The sequence below is a fragment of the Polyodon spathula genome, chromosome 12, assembly GCF_017654505.1.
Source record: "Polyodon spathula isolate WHYD16114869_AA chromosome 12, ASM1765450v1, whole genome shotgun sequence".
Classification (NCBI taxonomy): domain Eukaryota; kingdom Metazoa; phylum Chordata; class Actinopteri; order Acipenseriformes; family Polyodontidae; genus Polyodon; species Polyodon spathula.
In genome coordinates, this window is record NC_054545.1 from 11,906,841 (window position 1) to 11,929,784 (window position 22,944).

At 37.3% G+C, this 22,944-nt stretch overlaps 1 protein-coding gene across 1 annotated transcript in view; it reads right to left on the reverse strand.

Moving 5' to 3' along the window:
- Positions 1-1,090: 1,090 nt before the first annotated feature.
- Positions 1,091-22,944, reverse strand: part of LOC121323799 (proline-rich membrane anchor 1-like) — a 34,505-nt gene continuing 12,651 nt past the window's right edge. The window contains exons 3-4 of the mRNA XM_041265014.1: positions 18,697-18,823; positions 1,091-5,655 (exon numbers count right to left, since the gene is read on the reverse strand). Coding sequence (XP_041120948.1) covers positions 5,556-5,655; positions 18,697-18,823 — 227 coding nt within the window. The 3' untranslated portion in view covers positions 1,091-5,555. The remainder of the gene's footprint in view (positions 5,656-18,696; positions 18,824-22,944) is intronic.

Consider the following 22,944-nt stretch of genomic DNA (forward strand, 5'->3'; position numbering starts at 1 on the left):
TTCTTACTGTATAGAAACGACATATCTGAAAGCTCTTTTCGTGCTACAGAGCTGCTTTAAACCTGAGTTTTAAAAAGTCACCAGCTTGTAATGATTGAAACAGAGTGAATTTAAACAAGAAGGAGAATAATACATTGGTAACTCTAATATTTTATGCTCATATGATATACATAATGAACGTAGACAGGTTAAGAGGAACTGTTATATACTGTATCAGACTGATACTAAGTAATTATGTTCATGTTCTATGTTTTCTCCAAGTTGTGTTCCACAGTTGGCCTGTTCCCTTGAGTTACTTGGGTACCAAATGTGCTCACTTTCCTGTTGCCTGGTAAGAAATGGAAAGAAATGAAGACATCCTGTCTTCCCCCACAGAAACTCAATACCAGCACTAAATGAACCATTTCTTCAGCAGATGCATTAGCTTTAAAGTCAATTTGAAAGTTTCCATTTCACTGGACCAGACTGCATTTAGGAATTACAAAGAGACATAACAACAAAGTATCTATGATCCTGTTTAATAAGTGAGATAGCTCTTTCAAAGGCTGACACGGCTTTCAATGTAGGGTTTTTTTAATTTTTTTTTTTCTGTTTTTGCATCCTTAGCTTTGATCACCTGCTGCAAATAATTATTCTAAAAATGTGCACTTCCATGGTCTGGATGGTGAACTCATCCCCACCCCTTCAATGGCTTCTTTTCATTCATTGACCAATCAATGAATCAGTTTCCCCTACTTCCCCTACTGACTGACATGCTTTCAACAAGTAATATGCTTTGACCCAGAATACACTGCGGAGGTCAAATGAAATAGGAAGTGCAAGTGTTACAGATTTCCTGAGATTAAGGCATTGAAATTGAGAAATTTCATAGTACCAGATATCATGTTGTGTTTCTTGTTTTTCAAAATTCTGCTTTTACATGTTTTGAATAAAGTGAATACTTTTAATCTCGTTTACTGATGTACTACTCCTTAAATACAGTATCAACAATGGGTGTAAGCTTTTCGTTCAATATATTAGCCTTTTACAAACTGAAATACACAGTGGTTTTAGTAGTACAATTTTATTTAAAACTAAAAAAAAAGTCAGCATGGTGCAATTAAAATAGTTAAATGCACAATGTATATGTTTAACATATTGATATGCAATGCATATATTGTGCAACAACCTTTAATCACCAAATATACATTAATGGCTTGTTCCAGAAACATGACAACATGTATTTAATTGTGATTGGTAGCACATCAACAACTTGAGTTGTTAAATTTATTTTTATTTATTTTCCTATAAACATATTAATTTTATTCTGTACATGTGATACACAGTCAAGAAGGTAGATTTTTAAATCTTAATCATATTTACATTCATGCATTATTTTCACACTTTATTTGTACATGATATGACACACTGGTATGCACAGATGCTGGGTATATTGTAGGTATATGCAGTTATATGTCATGATGAAAGGTCTGTTCTTGCAAACTCAATACAGTTTATTTTGTAGCAGGAAAACTGGTTAAAAGGTTTTCTTTAATGCTTTAGTGCTATCCACACACAGTTGTAATGATTAATTGATAAGGGGTAGGGTGGTTAGCACAGGCACCGGGGCTGATAAAACATACAGAGTGCCGCTTCTTTTCATGGTATAAACTCTCCTTCATTGTATAAATCCTTCATTGATAGTACAATAGTAGGGTTAATAATAATAAGGGACAAATTAAAATAATAACACTGAAACATAATTAAGGTACATGCTTTAGACTGTATTTTAAAAATCCACTGAATATAATAATCCTATGCTAGGACTTTAGATAACAACCAAAACTAGCCTTACAATGTTTGTAGTCTTCTCTCGTACAGGTGATCTACTATCTAGGAAGATCTTGCTGTATTAAGCTCAGCAGTATAAACACAGAAGGTGGTAAGATGTAGACCACAATATAGTTCAATAAGCAAGGGGACCACATTATTAAATTGGAATAAAGGAATTTGCCTCTTGGTCGGAAATGTGCCACCCTCTTGGGTTGCCAGAAGTGAACCCAGGCTGGGTGATGGAATTCATTGACCCCCCAAAAGAGAGCTACAGCTGCAAGGGGGCAAAAAGGAGGAGGAGGAGGAGGAGGAGGAGGAGGAGGAGGAGGAGGAGGAGGAGGAAAAAACTTCACAACAGATTGAAAGAGGTAAGTCTAAACTTTTAGCGATTGAGGTAAAACCATTGAGGAAAAACAGTGGCCCTCAAAATGGTGTCAGCCATCCGCTTTCTTTTGCACTGCAAGTCCGCCATTACAAAACTACAGCGTCGTAGTACCACGCAGTTCTGAATTGCACACAGGCAGGCCTGCAGGCGCCTGGCCAGCCACAGGGGTCACTGGTGCACAGTGAGCCGTGGATTCTCCAGCCGACCTAACCCTCCCTGCCCAGGCAGCGCTTGGCTAATTGTGTGCCACCTCCTGGGAACTCGGCTGCGGCATAGCCTGGATTGAAGCTGGTGATCTCCAAGCTATAGGGTGCATCATGCACTCTGGGCAGAGTGCCTTTACTGGATGCATCACTCGGGAGCCCCACTCCTACTCTTCTAACCAAAGACGAACACAAAAATATAATTATACACAGAATTTATTAGATGTATTATTCTGATACTGATTTCAAAAATCTAAACTCTGCACAGCACTATGAAGAAAGAACACCTTACTGTTTTTTTTTTTGTAAGATTTAGCAACATTGAACTCATCCAGCACTTGTTTAGTCAGGGGACTCAGACGTGTTCGGACTGAAAGGTGAGTTATTGGAATATGTTTATGTTAAGGGACCTAGAGCACAGCTAAAGTGTTAAAACGTGTCCATTCTTGAGATCAGCACTTTGCTCCACAGAGGCCAATTGTAACTTCAAACTCTTAATCATAAAATCTTTAGTGCTACTAAAAGCTGCAAAGCACATTTATGCACAGGTCCAGAGTAGGGGGTTCACTGCATGCAAGCACAGATACTTACTGTTTTGGCATAATTGATTTTAGTTCATTTAAATGTGATAAAGATGAGATCAACATAAATTAGAAAGAAATAGAATGAAAAAAAAAGATCACTTGCATGGGGCCATTTCCATTACACAAAAGAGAATGTCTGCTTACAAAAGAATGGTAGAAAAGGTCGATGCATCAAGACACTTTTCTTTGCTGAATTCACGATCTGAAGAACAGCCCTCTTTTGGAAATACAAAACAGGTGAAATATTGCATTCCATTCAAACCCTCCATTTGGTGACCCTTTTTTAAAAAAAAACTAAAATCAAAAGACTTTGTTTTGAACCACGAGCATCCTTAGCAGTGAAAGCCTTCACCCAGCTTTTGTCAGACCCCCTGTTCTCATGCAAAGTGATGCTTTTACAGCACAGACCTCTTCAGCAGGATCCCAAGGTTTATTCTTCTTTGTCAAGGGGAGATTTAATTTGGAAAGAGAAGGATAAGCCAGTAATCACATTAAGTACTTGACAGAGTATTTCCTACTTCATATTCCACAGCCTCCTGTCTTCTCTAAGCTTTTCTTTCATTAAAAAAAAGATTCATTATTTATTGTCAATTTTCTCTCATACCCCCTGGAGTTTGCACCCTCAAAGGAGAAGGACCTGATGGGAAATGCAACAGTCTCCAACAGTCACTACTGTTTGTCAGTGTCTTGAAAATAGTTAGCCTAGTTACCAGTGTCACAAAAACTACAAGGTACAGTGTTGACACATTAAACAGTTATATGAACCTGCTTGAAAATGTCTGAGACCCCTACCAGGTAGCTCTGCACTGCTATGAACAACGATAGACCAGGTATAAGGTGACTTACAGAAGACTCTTTGTAAAATCACACAGAAATGACTTGTGCATTCTGGAACTGAGCAAGTGGCTGAGTAAACTAAAGTCATTAAAGGTGAATTTCGTTCTTCTATTTTATCCAGTGTTTTTTTTTTAAAGAGTTTTTGTTTGTTTGTTTGTTTTTATGTGGAAAAAAAAGCCCCTACACTTTCCAGTTATAAACAACCCAACTCTGCTTCAATAACCGGTGTGTTTATTTCTAGTCTTGTAACTTTCAAATGTTTTTTTTTTTCTTTTTTCTCTCATTTTGAAAAGTAAATGCATGTCTACAAATTAGGGACAAACAGCTTTTTAGGATCAGTTTATTTTTTAGAGCTTTTCTATATATTCTGAGATGCTCAGATTGTAACATGGGTGGGGGGGGTGGGGGGGGGGTGGGGGTGGGGTGGAATACAAATCAAACTGAAGGTTTCGTTAACAGAATTCCAGCACATTCTGTTTATTAGGCACCCACACTTCACTGACAGAACTCACAAGAGCATTTTAGCAGGTTGTGGTAATGTAATAAATGTTGCTATGTTTAACAAATATTTTGGTAGGTTATATATTTAATCAACTGACACTCACATTAACCAATAAAATATCCTTCTCCTGAGGCAAAGCCGGAGCAGAAGGGGTGACAATGGCCATGCATTTCATGTTCAGAGATACAGACAAGGCAGCAAGCTTTTCAGAGAGGCAGGCTTCTGAATATGACCATAATCCCTGTATTTCAGGAAGCTGACGACAGCAGAGCAATGAAATAAAATAAATACAAAACAAATGGAAGCCATAAAAAAAAAGGCTCACAACCGTGAAAATGCAGGTGGAACCTAGATTAGGTGGATATTTAATTTACGTGTATGTTGTAAAATACATTGAAAATATCAACAGTCTTCTGTCAGGGGAAAAATATAGCAAAGCAAATGAAATAAACTGTGGAGTTTAAAAACAGCACCTTTTTTTAAATTTGATTAACTTCTATAAACAATACTGGTGACCAAAAAAAAGTAAACCATAGCTATTTCGAATTGCATAGTCAGGGGACTGGAAAAGTCTGTTCCCAGTTTTTAAAGGCATGCAGTTTTTTTTTTTTGGTTTACAAAATCAGAACCAACCATCTATCCCTCTTCATCCACGTTGTTGGTTTAATATTTCGGGGCGGGGGGTTAATGACCAGGTCTGACAACAGTGAACTGGTCAGACAGTGTCTTGATTTTAGGCTCAAATGGGCTGCCCCTTCTCTTGTATTTCATGCCAAATAACACTGCCATGCTGCAGCATCAAAAGAAAAAAAAAACAATAAAAGGCAGAGGAATCTAAAAAGTTGTTGCATTCAACAAAGACTGCATGCAGTTTTTTTATTTACATTTTTTTTTTTCAAATGTCTATGCAAAGTTGTTTTTTATTTTTTACCGTGACCGTGATTGACAGGTTCATCCTTGCTTCTGACAAACATCAAGACTTCAGAGCAAGGCTGCCTCCCTGCTCTGAATATCTTATATGCGTGCGCTATTGAAAAGGAGGTCCTAAGACCAAAAGCTTGCTATCAATCTAGCTGTCTTTCTTCCATTTTCCAGCGAAGCCATGGCACACAAGCACGGTTTGGGTGTGCATTCAAAGTTCAGCTCTGCTGTCGTATGTTGGGAGGAGCTGTGTTTTGGAGGGAGGGGGGAGGTGTCGACCGTCTGTCTGTCCTTCCTCTTCATCCTGGATCCTATACGACCGTATTGTTAGCATCCACCGTTTTCTTGTTTCGGGAGGCCATTGCATATTCACTTCGGCTTGTCCCATTCTCTTCCTTTCGCAGTGGTTTCCTGAAGTAGAAGAAAGATAAGGGGAATTATTCACCCAACAGTGGCTACGATAATTAATTGAAATAATATATGTATTCACAAATTAGACATTAATTAATAATGGTAGAAGACTGAAGACTGGGATGCCACATCACATGACTAACATACTCTTGGACCAGTTTTAGGGGAACTTTCTTGAGCCAGAAAGTCATGGTTATACTGAAAGTACTTTAACAGCATGCATTCTGGGACATGCCATACTACTTGCTTCTTTATATACAAAACACAAAACACAAAGCTTCATGTAAGCAGTCTGATAACTAAAAGTGTCCATCTTCATCCATACCAAGTCTCAGCTCCACGGTATTTAGGTCTACGTGCTTTTCATGTGGAAGACCTGTTATAAGACTTAAGAATGCCAGAAAACACCCGACAGGTGCTGCTATTGTGGATCAGTACTGGTTCAGTAGGACCGCAGATAGTTTTGCCCATGCTGCCCGCTATAGTGTTCTCTGAGGATCCAGCTGTTCTGCTGATTGCCTGACTGCCCAGCTATCACATTGTGTTCACATCTGCTGGTACTGACAGACTATGGGCAATAAGCTCCCCTGTGTAAACCTCAGAGTTGCCAGAGGCAATCCCAAAGAAGATTATGTTCTCACAGATGCCTAGTTGGTAGCAAACACATTACAGCAAATCTACACTCAGACAAATGGTAGCTCTTATATGTTTATTAATACATGTCTTGCCAGGATATCAATTGAAACAATGGATGCAAGTACTTGACCAGAAAGTACTTGCACTGTATTTCCTCTAGCCAAAAGCATTGAAAAGGTCAAATGTTTTTACAGCGTTTTTTTTTTTTTTTTATATTAACAGATATCTTTTCAGACTGTTGACAGTAAAAGACTGGAGACGAGATCCATTTTATTCTGTGATGAATCTGAGCAACAGCTTTCCTTCTTTCACGCCATTAGTCTCTCCATATCCCCCAAGTCAAACAGTGGTCATCACCTTGGAAACAAGGTAAAATCTCTCTTGTGAATTATATTGGTAAAATAATACGGCAGTAGTACAGGTACTGATATGATGATGTACTATCCATAATGCACAATCTCACCTCAGGTTAGATTAGTGTTTAAAGATATATGACTCAACAGAGAGCCTGAAGTAACGCCCAGTACCATAAATTAAAACTAAAGGCCCATTCAACAGTGATAAATGAAGTTAACATCAGCTGCTAGTGTTATTGATCTTTTTTTAAATATCACTGTTGACTTTAAACAACACTGGTTTGACATCGTTTACTACAATTGTGCACTTCCCACTATATTGAAGAGAACTATCCTGTAGCTTGAACATCATCACGTAATGAACGAGTGCACAAATAAAAGGCAGCTAGAGATCGTACGCTGTTGAACCCAATCTTCAATACATTTACATAGCCTTCTACTCTTCAAAGTAGGCCACTTTGGACATTATAGTCGAACACAGTGATGTGTGGCAGGATGATTTCCTAATATAAATATATTATGCAGCCGGGTTAAAATCCTGTTTAAAGGAGCTTCTGATGTTGCATGGCATTTTACTTTCACATTTAAGGGCCTTAAAGAGCAACTTGTTATGAGTTTGAAATATCCCAGACATCGGAACTAAGGCATTATTCTTGTGTTTAAACCCATTTTGTATATAAAATTTAATCAGATCCTGGTGACTTTTTAGTTAAATGCACCCCTCAATAGTTTTCAGACAAGCCTTAAAGAGCAACTTGTTATGAGTTTGAAATATCCCAGACATCTGAACTAACGCATTATTCTTGTTGTTTAAACCCATATTGTATATACAATTTAATCACATCCTAGTGAACTTTTAGTTAAATGCACACATCAATAGTTTTTAGACATGCCTTCTCTCTAGGTACAGTTGGTACACTATAGTGTAACAATTAACCTGTCCCATTGCAGCTCTGTGTGTAAAGAATACTACATTTGTTCTATGTGTTATGTCTTATTTGTATTTCTTATTCACACCATAGCTCTCTAAGCTTTACAAAGGTTGTTTTAGCTGTATTGCCTGTTAGACAAATAATATGAATCCTCTGGCTACTGCTTATGTGGTTAGAAATGATACTGTGACTCTAATATGAGAATGGGGCCACCCTTTGTGGAGCTGCATCTCATGCCCAACAGCACTGACATTTTAGGGGTCTGTGGAAGAACCAAGGGTTGAATACACATTTCCAGATTTGAACGCCTTTATTTAATATTCATAAACATTTCAATACTGATATATTAAGTGCCACTGGCATTTTAAATGTCACCTTTTACATGGGCAGAGAATAGTGTTCTTCTGCTGTTTCTGCAATACTCTGCTTTATGTCATAGCACAGCAATTAGTTTCCATGTGACTGAATACTGTGCCTCAGGAGCCAGAGCAGTAGCAGAAGCCATGGAGCGATGCATACTCTAATTCACAGCAATGCCCAACACACTGGGGCAGTAAACAGTACAAAAAAGAAAGACTTTGTATTAACTGGTTAGAAAATTTATCTAAGATTTTTGCTGACCATCAAGGATGTGTCTGTAAAATACCACCACGACAAGCATTAGTGTGGAATTACCTTCAAATGAGCAATGTTATCATTTTAAATATAATCACTGTAGTGCTGTTTTATTTTTTTCAAATGCATCTGAAAATAACAGTTCAAATATTCTGTTGTTTACAACATTTTTCTTCTTCAGTTGCACGCTGCCATTTCTAATGGGAATGACGCAAATGAAAGTTTTATTTTTTGTTTTTGCTAATCCTGGTTGGGCTTTTAAAAACAAACAGAAACAGCATGGGAAAACTAATATAGATTGGACGCTTTCCTAGGTGCTTGTACAGTAAATGACTCCATACAACTGATATGTTACTTGCATACCTCATATTGGTTTCAATTTCCAAATATCCACATTTTGCGACCTGTAAATCCCCCAAGGAACATGATATTGTTGAGGGTAATAGATTAAAAGTGGGGCCTCACTTGGAATGTACTTCCTCCCTGTCATACTCCTTGACAGGTTGTTTTGTATGTATGGGAGGATATATTAAAACACTTTACTGTCATTAGCTACTTCAGTACCACACCACAGTACTCTGTACAATGTATTGCAGTAGCTCTGCTGTTTCATTTCATTAATGCATAGATGTAACCAGTCATTTCAAGTCAATATTCTTAGCAATTAAAACTATTATTACACTAGACTGTATAGTTAATAATATTCCTACTAGCATGAATAGCCATACAACTATCCCTGTGCTTATTCAAAATCCAGTCCGCTGTGGCTTTAACTCATAAAGCCTTGAAACCCAGAGTGGTCTATGATAAGGTAACTGAATTCAGAAGCTGCTCTGTTTTTCTAGTTACCAGCTATAGAAATATACAACACAGGCTTGTGTCTTTATCTTTGCTAGCACCAGTGCCTTACCACCTGCTGTGATACGGTGTGATTTTATACTGCTGGCAAAAGACAGTAAGTGTTCAATAGATGGCCATGGTTCTTCTGAACATAAAGACATTTTGGCTCATTCAGCATTTGGTTATGAACATGGTACTTTGTTTGACCTTCTTACGCTGACCACCCCTGGCCCACTAAGGTGTGGCTTAAATAAAAAAAAAAAAAAATTGATTCTAGTGACTTTTTAAAACTCAGAAGTTTAAAGCGCCACCCGTTGGCTCAGAAGAGATCTCAGAATCATATTTAAACTCATATTAGAAACCTCAGAGCCTTCACCTACAAATCAGGAAGCTCTATTCTAGAGCTCTACAACATAGTATAGAAAGACGTACACAAAATTTAAATGTTAGTTTTCAGTGCAAGCAAATCAGTTGTAACTTCCTACTGATTCCTCATCTAACCTATAGCTATGGCCAAAAGTCACCCTATAGACTTAACTGATTTTGCTTCATAAAGTCGAAAGAAACCTGCTGAATAATGTTATGTTAACATATTGAATAACATACCGCTTAGAAGTCTTCGATACACTTAACGAAAAACTGACAAAATGGAAAAGCGTGACATTTCAAATAAAATGAAATAGTGCTCTGCTAGTATGGCTTCCGGTAGACTTTTGTAATATCGTTTTGTAGTTACTTTGATTACATGATATAAAATGTAAGACCAAACTTTTGTCCATAACTGTAGTCCTCTTTATTGATTGAATAAATCTGTGACAAAACATCAAAGCGCATTATCTATAACCTTCCTTTTATTAACAGCCGCTAGTATCTCCTCCTGGCATCTTCTTATCAGCAGCAGCCAGGAACAAGTCGAATTAGCTTGGCACCAGGAAAGGGCAGAGTAATGCTTCAGAACATTTGAAAGCACCCCACGGAATGCCAATAACTGCAGATGGTCCATGACACGTTAGGTTCAGAATGTGCTACACTACCCAGATCACAAACTGTGTTTTCGACATTTCTGCTATTTCGTTGGCATGTTCAGGTACTGTCCTCCTATGTTAGCCCATAGTTCCATAAAACAAAGAAATAATGCTGGTCATAATGTTGACTTTGTGTTTTTTTTTTTTTTAATCTTTACATCCCTTTAATTTGAAATACAATGGCAAAGAAGCAACAGTACATCTAGATACAGTATAGATCCATAACGTAGAACAGAGAAATGGCACAGGTGCTGTATTTTGTTTTCCTATCTATCCCTGCCCCCTCTACATACTGCACTTTGGAAGTGAGGTGCACAGCTTTTACATTGTGGTAAATGAACATTAATATTCTTGACAACGTTACTTACAAAAAGAAAGCAAAATGAATCAAGCTATTTATTTGTTTTATGCTTGTATTGTGGGTACAGTTCTTCTCTATTTCTGTCTTTTTAACCTGGCCATAAAATTTAAATTAAAGCCAATGGGCTTGACATCTGTATAGTTTATTATTTCACTGAGAGAGAAAAAAAATAACCTGATTAAATTACATCCCATGGAAATATGAACATTAATAAAATAAAAGCATCTTGCCTCTTAAATGCCATGCAGTCAAACCTCTTTGACAGTGGGGTAATTTTTATATGAAGTGGAGATTTAATGAGAACGGGGAAGGGAATGCTAGTCGGGGGAGGGGTTATATTTAGTAAAAAAAAAAAAAAAAAAAAAAAAGTAGACTTGTTTTTAATATGCTGCTTTTCTCATTTCATCTGTCAGACGGCTCCAGAATTGTAATGATTGCAGAACAAAGCGGGAGAAACAATTTATTGCAACAAGGCCAATTCATTTAATCAGTAATACTGTCGCCAAAGCGGAGCCCTTCAGAAGCATATGCTGAGGCTGGCAGTGAATGATGGAGCCGGGTCAGATGCTGTCTTTTCAAGAGCCGGTCTGGGGATAGTAGGAGCCATTCACTGCACATGACTGCCTCCCTTAGCAGATGCTCTATTATCCAAATTGGAAACGCGGTTCAAGCAGCAGAGAAACATTCAGGAGCTGTTAAATGCTTGAGTACAGGAAAGTTAGGAAAGGATACTAGTACAGGGGCTGATGCTAGACTGCTGCTGTTGCGAGGACAAAACAGCAACAAAAAGAAATGTTTGGCTGATGTATTCTTCATGTGGTATTTCATCTTAAATAGTTTTTTTTCCCTCAATTTCCTTATGTCAGGGGAACTGAGGGGTGTAAACAGACAGTCATACAGAGATGGAAAAAGATGAGGACCTGAATGATTTCAGATCAGAGAAATATGCTGAAACAATGACTCCATCCACAAAGCTTCAACTCATGAGTCATTTAAAGGTTTTTTTGATGAATAAAATAGTTTTATATTTATTTAACAGAATACAGAACAGTTTCATGAATAACCTTATATAACTAATTATGACTTTAAATAGTCATTCACAGTTATTGTTTCCATGAAGGTAAAACAAAATAAAAAAGTTATGGGTGATATATAGTCAGATGGTTTTCAATCAAGTTACTGCTCAATAAAAATAAAATCAGCAATCTAGATGAGACATCCAGCTTGAATTCAAGCTCACATTGGATCTGTTGAGTGATGATTAAACTACTTTCATGCAGGTTTTTCTTTTTAGTACAACAAACACCTACTAAATAAACCTTTGAACAACTAGGTGGAAGCTACAGGACCTCGAGCAGTAACAAGATGCTGCATCTCAATTGTGTTACCATTGGGAAATTAGGCTGAACCATTCCAGTTTAATACATGATGCCTTATCTATGTCATATTCCCCTTTGATTCAAGAAAGATCTTAAATAATATATTATAAATGGGGATGGCAGGTGGTGAGTGGCTACATTCTGCCTAACATGCAAAATCCACCCAAAAAATTAGTTCATAATTACAGATTTACAAATACCCCATTGTTTTTCTTCTGTGTCCAACAAGCCAGGTTTTAGACGTTATTGATGCCCTGCTTGTCTGCTTATCCTCTTAGATGCCCCTGTTATACTCAAGCCAGTCTTTCATCTGGGCAGAAACAACAAACAAATTGAATCTTATTGCACGAAGCAGCAAATCCTCTGCCTTTACCGCCGAACCTGCTGCACAATTAACAGGTTTCAATGATGTTTCGATGAAGAACCCAAGCTGGGGCTGTGTTTTGTGCGCTTTTCAAAAACATACACCAACAAATGAAGAACCCTATTATTAAGGATCTCACTTTAATGTATATAAAGGTCCAAGCAGGAAGAACCCCACTGCTTCTAATCTTGCTCACTTTTTATTTATTTTTTTAACAGTGGGTTAGATTTATAATAAATAGTTTTCTGCTTTCCTCTGGGGGATTTCACCAGTAATATAATAAACCTCATAAGTACCATCAGGCTTTTAGCTCTGTTAAGAGCTGAAGGGATCCCTCAGTCTGAGGACATCATTAAAGAGACATTAAAAATTAATTTAGATAAGCAGATTCAGGCCTAAAATATTGTTGGATAAATGACTTCTTGTTTTGGTTCTGCTTTAAGAGACCATCTCCTTGACAGGCCCTGATAGGGATTGAAAACTCAAAAAAGTCAAAATTTGTACTACCCCTTTACAAGTACCCTTTACTGATGGTACCACAGTTGCAATAAAAGGCATACTAGACCAATTGACTAATTAATTTTTCCACCCATTTATTTAATCTGCTGATTTAGGACAGAATACCAAACAGTAATTCTTAAAATGTTTAAAGTCTATTCTGTCTATTCTGCAATGTTATTATAAATTATCCAACACAGTTTGCACTATAAATGTTTATGACAATACCATTTACTTCCCATCTCAGCAAAATTATGCGTGCCTTTTAAAATGCTTACAGCATCAAAAACATTAACCCCAAGATATAACTGTAATAACTAACAAGGATAAACTTTATATTAAAGCCAACATAAAAAAATGTCCCAAAGACTTGGTTGAACTTTCTGTCGCTCACTGGAGTTAAAACTAAAACACATGGAGTGATTAGGAACCATGAAGCAGCAATACACAAGCAAATAACCATCCTGGACTGAAGAGCAGGGGGACCTGTCGTAATACTGCTACTGCCAATGAGAGCTAAGACATTTGATATACTAATAGCAGTGTGTAATGGTTCATAAAACTGATATCAGTTTGAAATATATAAAATGCAATGTGACAGAGATTTAAGATCTATTGCCTTCACTTATTTAGAGCCCAAGGGGACCACTCCTCTGAAGGGGAAAGGGGTCAGCCTCCTTGCCCACCCAATTCCTGACCTGCTTGTAAAGTTGTCAACAAATCTTGAAACGTACCTCTTAATCAATAATTTGCAAATGTTTATAACAAACACGATTCAAGGAACTTATGTTGTTACTAGTTTTTTAGACAAAAGACTAACCCAAGTGTCAAGGTGGCAGTATTTGCATGGTAGGTTCCTGCTAGTGCAGTAAGCAGGTAAAACTTGGTTCCTGCAGTCTTTTAAAAACAAGTCAATGTTTTAAATATAGGCTTGCCATAGTTCTAGGAGCTCAGCTCAGCTCGCTACACTAATCCTATTGATTCCTTAACCTTTATAGTGCAGGCTCATCTTCCACTATTTGTTCTGCAATTTTTTCTCTTCCACCTCCCCACCGCTTCCTTTACAACTGTATCTCCCTTCTGGGGGTCGGTGGTCCACCATCACCCGGCCTTGGTGACTTCTGACCGATGTTGGAGGTCGCACCTCAAATGAGGGCAGCTCCTACCGATCCAGAAGAACATAAGAACATAAGAACATAAGAAAGTTTACAAACGAGAGGAGGCCATTCGGCCCATCTTGCTCGTTTGATTGTTAGTAGCTTATTGATCCCCAAATCTCATCAAGCAGCTTCTTGAAGGATCCCAGGGTGTCAGCTTCAACAACATTACTGGGGAGTTGATTCCAGACCCTCACAATTCTCTGTGTAAAAAAGTGCCTCCTATTTTCTGTTCTGAATGCCCCTTTGTCCAAACTCCATTTGTGACCCCTGGTCCTTGTTTCTTTTTTCAGGCTGAAAAAGTCCCTTGGGTCGACACTGTCAATACCTTTTAGAATTTTGAATGCTTGAATTAGGTTGCCACGTAGTCTTCTTTGTTCAAGACTGAACAGATTCAATTCTTTTAGCCTGTCTGCATATGACATGCCTTTTAAGCCCAGAATAATTCTGGTCGCTCTTCTTTGCACTCTTTCTAGAGCAGCAATATCTTTTTTATAGCGAGGTGACCAGAACTGCACACAATATTCAAGATGAGGTCTTACTAGTGCATTGTACAGTTTTAACATTACTTTCCTTGATTTAAATTCAACACTTTTCACAATGTATCCGAGCATCTTGTTAGCCTTTTTTATAGCTTCCCCACATTGTCTAGATGAAGACATTTCTGTGTCAACAAAAATTCCTAGGTCTTTTTCATAGATTCCTTCTCCAATTTCAGTATCTCCCATATGATATTTATAATGTACATTTTTATTTCCTGCGTGCAGTACCTTACACTTTTCTCTATTAAATGTCATTTGCCATGTGTCTGCCCAGTTCTGAATCTTGTCTAGGCGAGATCCTGAGACAAACAGTGAATCATCACACACTACACTTTACATCTTTCAATTGCTGGGTTTTGGTCTTTGAAGTAGCACATTAATTGCAAGAATTTTATTTCCAGGACCTAAATTGAAAATACACAAAGGATTCACCTCACGAACCCAGCAGGAAGAACGTCTCTCAAAAATGTGAGGAGTAGGTAAAATTGTTCATAATTGAAAAAGAATGCATGTACCACATTATGAAGGTTAAATTATGACCCGCAATCTTTAACACAAGTACTGAACCATACAATCATTGTAATTGAAAGGAAGTAGTTTGTTGAATTGTGATGAGATTCCTGTATTGTCTTAACAGGCTTTCTGTTGGTGCACTGTTTATAAAAGCTACTTCCTATATCTTGGCTTCGAAGAAGATTAAATTCTATTAAATTCCACCTCTTCATTAAAATACCTAACACACTCTGCAAATACTCCCAGTGGAATTGTTATAATGAAAGTGGAGTATATTTGTCATTGTGATTAATAAACCAAATGAACTAGTAAGTTAACACATGAAAATAAATCCTGTCTATTACTGTCGCAGACATGCAGAAAAATGAGATGACTTACAACACAGATGGTAAAAACACTGCATCGTTGGCACTGCTGTACAATACAAGTCATGCTGATAAATGCAGGACCTCAGTCTCCAGTGCTATAGTATACAGTCTGTCACTACTCTTCTATGGAGATGTGTGATAGCTGGGAAGGAGATCTTATGGGGCCATTGTGTTACACAACTGGGTCTCTATAAAAAAAAGACAGCGTTCCTGAAACGGTTTCTTCCTGGGACCCCCTGTGCAAGGATGTGGGTCTGCTGTGACACCCCTGTGCGATAAAGCCGGCACTATTATATTATAGCATTATAGGATGGTGAACATATAGGTCTGTGGGAATATCCTTCACAATACTCTGCACTCTGAATACACATTTATTGTAAAACATCAGCAATCAGTCTAATCAGGAAGCACCTGACAACCATACACCTACTATGAACCTTCTATTAAAATCTGTCTTGTCTAGTGTGTGTATGTGCCGGAGCTCACTTAAATTGACTTTCCTTTTAAGTGTGGAACACTAATAAGCCTTAAGGTGTCTTATCATATCAAACACACAGCCTCCCCATAAGCAGAACTTGCTACTGTTTCAAGGAACAAGCAGGGGTGAACATGGTGATAAAAAGTTCAGATGCTATTGGTGCCGAGGGTTTTGCTCAAACAGTGTTTCTTATTGATTTTAACCACTGTCTCCTCCTCAGCTATCACAGTCTGATTCAGTTTATGTCTTTGTTTATTTCCCTGCCTGTCTGCCTGCCAGCCTGCCAGTGGGGAAGTATAGCGTATCCTGCCGCCTCCTGTTAACAACTATGACAGGGATGATGCCTCAACCCAAGACTGCTGTTCTTTTACAGGCTTGCTTTCATCTCTTGGGTGACATGCTCCAGTAAAACAGGACCATCTTGGCTCTATTACCTCAGAGCTCGAGGGGAAATCATAAAGGACCATTCAAACTTACATAACTTTATAGGGAGCTATTCCCTGGTATGTTAGCAACTAGTAACACACACATGGTTTGTTCTAAAGTGTTAATTCACACAGACTCCATAAGAGGAAGCCTGCCCTAAGCTTGGGGCCTATCTGATGCTAAACAGTCTTGTGCCATTTTTTTATGTTTGTTTGTTTGTTTGAGATAGTACTTTCATGTTATTCTTGAGGTGCGATTTTAAAGCATTTTTCGCTTATAATACCAGCAGAAACTGAACAGTGCTTACCATCTGTCAAAGCTCAATTTCTTTTAAAATAAATACAATCAATTCAAAATGACGAGTAAATAAAAAGTGGAAGTGATATTATATTTGTGGTCTGAATGGACAAAGCAATGGAAGGCATGCAAGCAAAATGATAGCCCATGAAGTCATGAGTAAACTGCTCCTTCAACCCCGAGGAGGGAGTTCTTGTGCTGGAAATGAAGTTGCACCCCAAGCTTCTCTTGCTGTGTCACCAAGACCTCCATGTGAAAAAGGCATCACTTTAATTGTGTGCTCTCCTGGTAAAACAATTTGCTATACATACATTTAAAAAAAACAGTAACACGCACAGTACTTCCACAGACAAGCTCTTCTTGCAAAATGTTAGATTTTTTAACAGGCACACATACAGTATGTCAGTGTTACCTAACAGTCCAAGTATAGCTTATTATACAGCAATATGCAAAATAAGAGGCAATGCCATATTTTATTGACCATTCCAAGTACAGTTAATTCTCAAAATTACACCATATTGCATTAAAATGTAAACCTGTTTCCAATTGGCTAAAAAGAGGTAATTATCTATCAATTCCAGGTCAACTGTTGTAACGGAACAAAAAAGATGTTATGCTACTGTAGATAAGACGACATGATTGTGCAGGCCTTGTTTCTTTTTCTCTATCTCCTGGCGAACGCTCCCAAGTAAATGTTGAGAAATATAAACCCCAGTTGATTCATGACCAATAATGTGTGATAAAAATTTTCAAAAGGCTCTACAATATGTTAAAAACATAATGCTTCAATACAGACAACACTGGACACAGCAAAGGTAACATAATGAGTCTATTGTAAACACTGCAGGGTATTCTGTGGCATAACATATAGACTTCTCAACGTCATGGTAACAAGATGTTTTCCAGCGATACATACAGGAAGAGTCATGACCTTGGATAATATATTCCCAGTATTTCCACTGAACAGGTCAGCAGTTTTTATTGAAAAAAATGTTTTTCCTTTATACAGTATACACAAAGTATCATCTTCACCTAGCTATATATAGCATCATAAAGGCACCACTTTCTGAAGCCTGGAACTGGTAAATATATAATGTGTCTCTTTATAAAGTTTTTATAGCATGTGTGCTAAGTGCCCCTAAACTGATTATGTACATTAAACTGGCTAAGAGACAAATGGGGAATGTGGTCAGTCGTCAAATATCTGAGAAAAGGATCTGAGATCCTGTCTTCCCACAGACTTGTATTTAGTATATTGTTTCCAGCCACCTGAGAGCAGAAGGAAGCTTTTATATTCACCTGTGTTGCTGCAGAATAAAACATACTGACATGTTAATACTTTGAACAAAGCCCATTGTGTCATATAAGTATCCATCACACCCATTGGAAAAAAAAGTACACAGCTAAACTCACAAAAATGTAATAGTACTCTTGTTATATAGAACAAACAATATTATGTATCTGTGTTAGGAGGTAGATCAGATATTCTGAAAGGCAAGACATCTATACTAATGCTAACAAAAAGGCATGGAAAATAATTTTAGGTGACAGCACACTCTCCATCCAAATCAGTTCTGCATCAGTGAAGGCAAAGCATCTCTGCTCCTCTTTTCTTTCCTAGGTTATAATGTAATGTGTAGCTCAGCGATACCAACAATGCACAACATTAGAAATGAATCCAAATTACACAAGAGGAGTCAGTGAAACCAGAGTAACCAATACAATAGCATCATATCTACTTTTCAATCTCTGAAAAAGCGCCAGATGTTACTGTGTATTAATATCAAACAGGATACACCAAAACTGCACATGCAAAGCTGCAGTTCCATCTCGGTGTCCTGGTGACAGAGATAAAAAACTCAAGCCTTCATTCTGTTACATGAACCACTCTGTGGAATAATTACTGTCTTTGTATTATTGATATGTTTTTTTTGTTGTTGTTATTAGCACAGGCCTGTGTTTATGAAAGTGTGTCAACAGCCTTTCCTCCATTATGGTAAACCTTCCAAATGGCAATTAACCAAGGCTCAAGAAGAAACGCACAGTAAACCCAGAGTTATTTGGTAGAGACAGTAGTTAAGATTTGGGGCTGAAGGGCAGCACTTTAAGGAGCCATAATGAACCACTGGTTGCTTATCACTCTCTTGGGCTGTCCACATCCCTGGATTATCGTTTGCTACACAACAGTGATTGGAATTCTCTGTAGTAATAGTATATAACACACTGCTAAGAAATGCACTTCAATTTCTCCTACCTTTTTATTGCCTTGTAGCAGATGATGACCATCACCAGGAGAAAGACTAGCGTAGCACATCCCACTGTCCCGACTACAACTACCTCCTTCCACCAGGGCTTTAACACGGGGACCGTTGATTCAGCTTCTGTAAAGAGAGAGAATAAAAGACAGTTTATTGTGAGAATATTCACAGATTATTTCAACAGATCCCTTGTTATACAGACACCTGGTTCACAAGGACATCCTTCTACAGCAAAAGACAGAATGCAGTATTATCGTTGGTCCTTTTCTAAAAGTCTACAGTATATTTTCACAGACCAGTTCCTCATGCTTTAACATGCTTACACTATAAATTTACTCTGTTTTCTTTTTATAGTTTCCAGTTGTTCACTGCCAAACGTAAGCAATGGATGATACCAAGCATGTTAGTTTCCCTTTTTCTTTATGTAAGTTGTTACTGCATATTTGTAAACTTGGAAGTCCTAATACTAACCTCAACCTAATCAATATTAACAGATAAACTATAGATAAGTGCCTTATTAATTGTTCTGCAAAATCCATTATTGCCTGGTTAATATAAAGCATGACACCATTAGATCATAAAATATTAACAAGATGTTATATCACATTTAATTCATGAAATGACATTGGGGTTTTCTTTACAGTATGTACCCTAAACTATTCTTAACAGTGCATCATTGATCATCTTTTGTTTCTAACTAAAGCATAACATTCCCAGAGCGTTTGGTTTCAGTTTCTTATTGAAGTACTTTCTTCATACTGTGTGTCTGGCTCTTCTTACTGACAGCCATTCCCTGAAAATGTTTTCTGCTCATCCTGACTTTCTAAACAACCAATCATCTCATTTCTTTCACGTTGTATTTGATCTGGTCATTGTGCTGTCAGAGCGCTATGTTGGGTGTTCTGTTCCATGTCCTTTTGTGCTGATTATTGATTATTGACACTCTGCTCGCTGGTGTCTCTAATAGCATTCTCAACAAACTGCAATATATATCTGTGGCTAGAATTTTGTATAGGTCACGCTCTAGGGATCACACTACACCTGTATTGGAGACCTTGCACTGGCTGCCTGTTAGGTGTCGAGTGGATTTTAAAATCATTCTCCTGACCTACAAGGCTCTCCATTGGCTAGCTCAGATTTATTTGTCAGACCTTTTAACCTTTTACACACCCACTTGCAACCTCCGCTCCACCAATCTATATATAAATTATAAAAAAACAAAACAAAAAAGCATGGTACATACAGACAGTATTTACATAAAATCTGATAAAAAATATACATTACTACACATGTCCGACAGTGTCTGTATATGCAATAATGAAGAAACTGGTCAGCCAAGGAAATATTTACATGTGGTCAGCATTGGTTTCAGCTGGACAAGTAAAAGGTTACCAGGTTATACTGCACAATTATTCCATGTATGCAATGCTTTTGATATTAAAGTGTACAGTTCCATCTGTGTGACAGGTTTCAATGTAATGAGCAGAGCAGTGGCTGGGTCAGCTCAGGTGCAACAGCCTACTCAGAGTTAAAGCAGAGCTTTGAACACAACTAAAAACTGTGTCTTATTCAATAGTGATGCCAGTTTAATCTGTAGTACAACCTCATTGCTATAATTACACATTTAGCAGTACAAAAAGATGGTTTAGGAGTATATTACATGGTTTCGGTGGGGTTGACGCTGTTGCAGCATGATTAATGAATGGCTATCTGCTCTCTGACTGGCATTGTATACATTATTACATATTATAAATAAACAGTGAAGTAAACTCTATAGGATTCAGCATCATATTAAATTTTATATAACACACTCAAATTATTATTTTAAATTAAGTAAAACAAAATTTAAAAATGGTGTCCACCTAGAAAAGCAGTAGAATGTCAATCTAGAATGACCTCCTCCAACCCAGTTATTGGCTATTCAGCAAATACCCAGGGGGATACAAACATACTGTACTGATCTCCAAATGAATAAATAAAAATGCATTAATAGTAAATGTAACCTTTGTCATCAGTTACATTCCAATTATGCTACAGATTCCAAATGAGGTGCTAGACTGCACTGTGTTGATAGTTTCACCCTTGTAAACATGTCCTTGGGGGCCTCCCTTCCTGATCCCAAACCAGCACTATTAACTGGTGACATAAATTATTCAAAAATTCTATGTGGATATCAGATTCCTTCTGAAGCTATGAAAGATCATATAGCACTGTTTTTACTGATTAGTGAAGGCAATCCATGAGTTCCATAATGCCTAGTGATCCACAAGTTAGCTTTGAGGGATAGCAGAAGAGTTGTAATGCAGTTTGGACTACAGTTGTTTTAATGGTACATTCAAGTTAACTGATTGTCAAATACAGATTTAACTTCCTCAAATAAACCATAATACTCCTGTGGCAGAGCAAAGCTCTGCCCTTTTTAAATTGGCAGGGATGGGGTTAATTTCCCCTACCTGCCTGGGTTTAGTATGTTCAGGTGGCTGGGGTTGATTAGTTGCTTAAATGATTAACTTAATTAACGATCAATCAGCGCCCAGCCACCTGACATAAAAGGAGGCCTCTGCGTCTCATTTAGGAGGAGGGAGCTGAGGAAGCAGGTTGGTGTTTTTGTGTGATTTTTTTTTTTTTTTTTTTTTTTTTTTTTTTTTTTTTTTTTTTTTTTTTTTAATTTTGCTAAAACCAGTGAAGGCATTGCCCAGCCTGGAAACCTTTATTTTGTACATTTTGCTTTTTTTGTCTTTCTTTTTGTGTTTAAATTGTTTTATTTTGCCCTTGTGCACTTTTATTTTGTGTTTATTTATAATAAAATTAGTATTTTTTTTGAACTGCAGACTGTCTCTGGGCCTCTATCCACTCACCAGCCTGCCACACTCCCTTATATATATATGATATATATCTATAATATGCTAGTATATGTGTGTGTATATATATATATATATTATATTATATATATGGATATTGTATGTATAATATATATATATAGAACACACACATACACATATATATATATATCTTATATATATAGTATATATATATATATATATGTGTGTGTGTGTGTGTGTGTGTGTGTGTGTGTGTGTGTATATATATATATATATATATATATATATATATATATATATATATATATATACACACACACACACACAAAATATATTATATAAAGAATGTCATTGATAAGTTTCGCATGTTCAAAGTGCAATAATTATAAGACTACAAGCAGTTAATGGTAACAATTCAACTTAATGAACAGCCATGAACACAATACATAGACCTGACAGATATCGAGGGGCATGTTTGTCAGGATCCTACTATAAAGTACCTGTAGTATAAGTGCAAGAATGAAATGAACATGCCAGTACCACAATCACAGCAAAAAATATTAGATTACAAATAGTGCTGGCAAATGTTAGTTCTTGGAAAAAAAAAAAAAAAAATAAAAAACATTTTAAGTGTCCTCTGTCTTTGGCCAGTTTGACACCGAAACATGAATTTTGTGCATACTACCACAACATGTTCATTAATTATTAATTTACAGCTCTCAAGAGACAACACAAATTATGCATGAAAAGCCATCCTATGAATAATAAAACAGGAATGCAGGGGTCCAGTTTGAAGTATGTATGGAGTGATTCCAGTTTGAAGTGTGCATGGAGCTATTTCAGGAGGAGGTCGGAAATCAAGTGTAGATTACTGTTTTGTTCACCTCTGTAACAAATAAATGAGCTGTCGAGGGAGAGACAATGATGTGGTTTTAAACTTTACTCTAGAGTAATATGATCAGCCCCTGGTTTGTTGTTGAATTAATGCCCAATTTATGGCATAATAATATTTCCTGAGCATCCCCTTCCCTAGTTTTTCAGATTAATAATATCAAAGTCATCTAGGGATAGGCAACCTTGGCACTTTCAATATATTCCACTGCTGGATTGTTCCAACCAGATCCTTCATTATTTAATTGACCTAGAAGGTCAACACAATAATGAAGGATCTGGTTGGAAAAAGTCCTGCAATAGAATGCATGGGAAGTGCCAAGTTTGCCTACCCCTGAACTATATTAAACAACTTTTGTAACCGCTTCAGAGTACAAATTTCACTGTCGCTTTTTAGTCCCTGCACCGTAGAAGCTCTGTACATTTGTTTACACTTATTTGCGTCCAAGGTGTTATGGACGTTGCAGGATCCTGAATCAACTACAGGTTTCTCAAGCAACAATAATTGACAATGGTGTGCCATTTATTTAT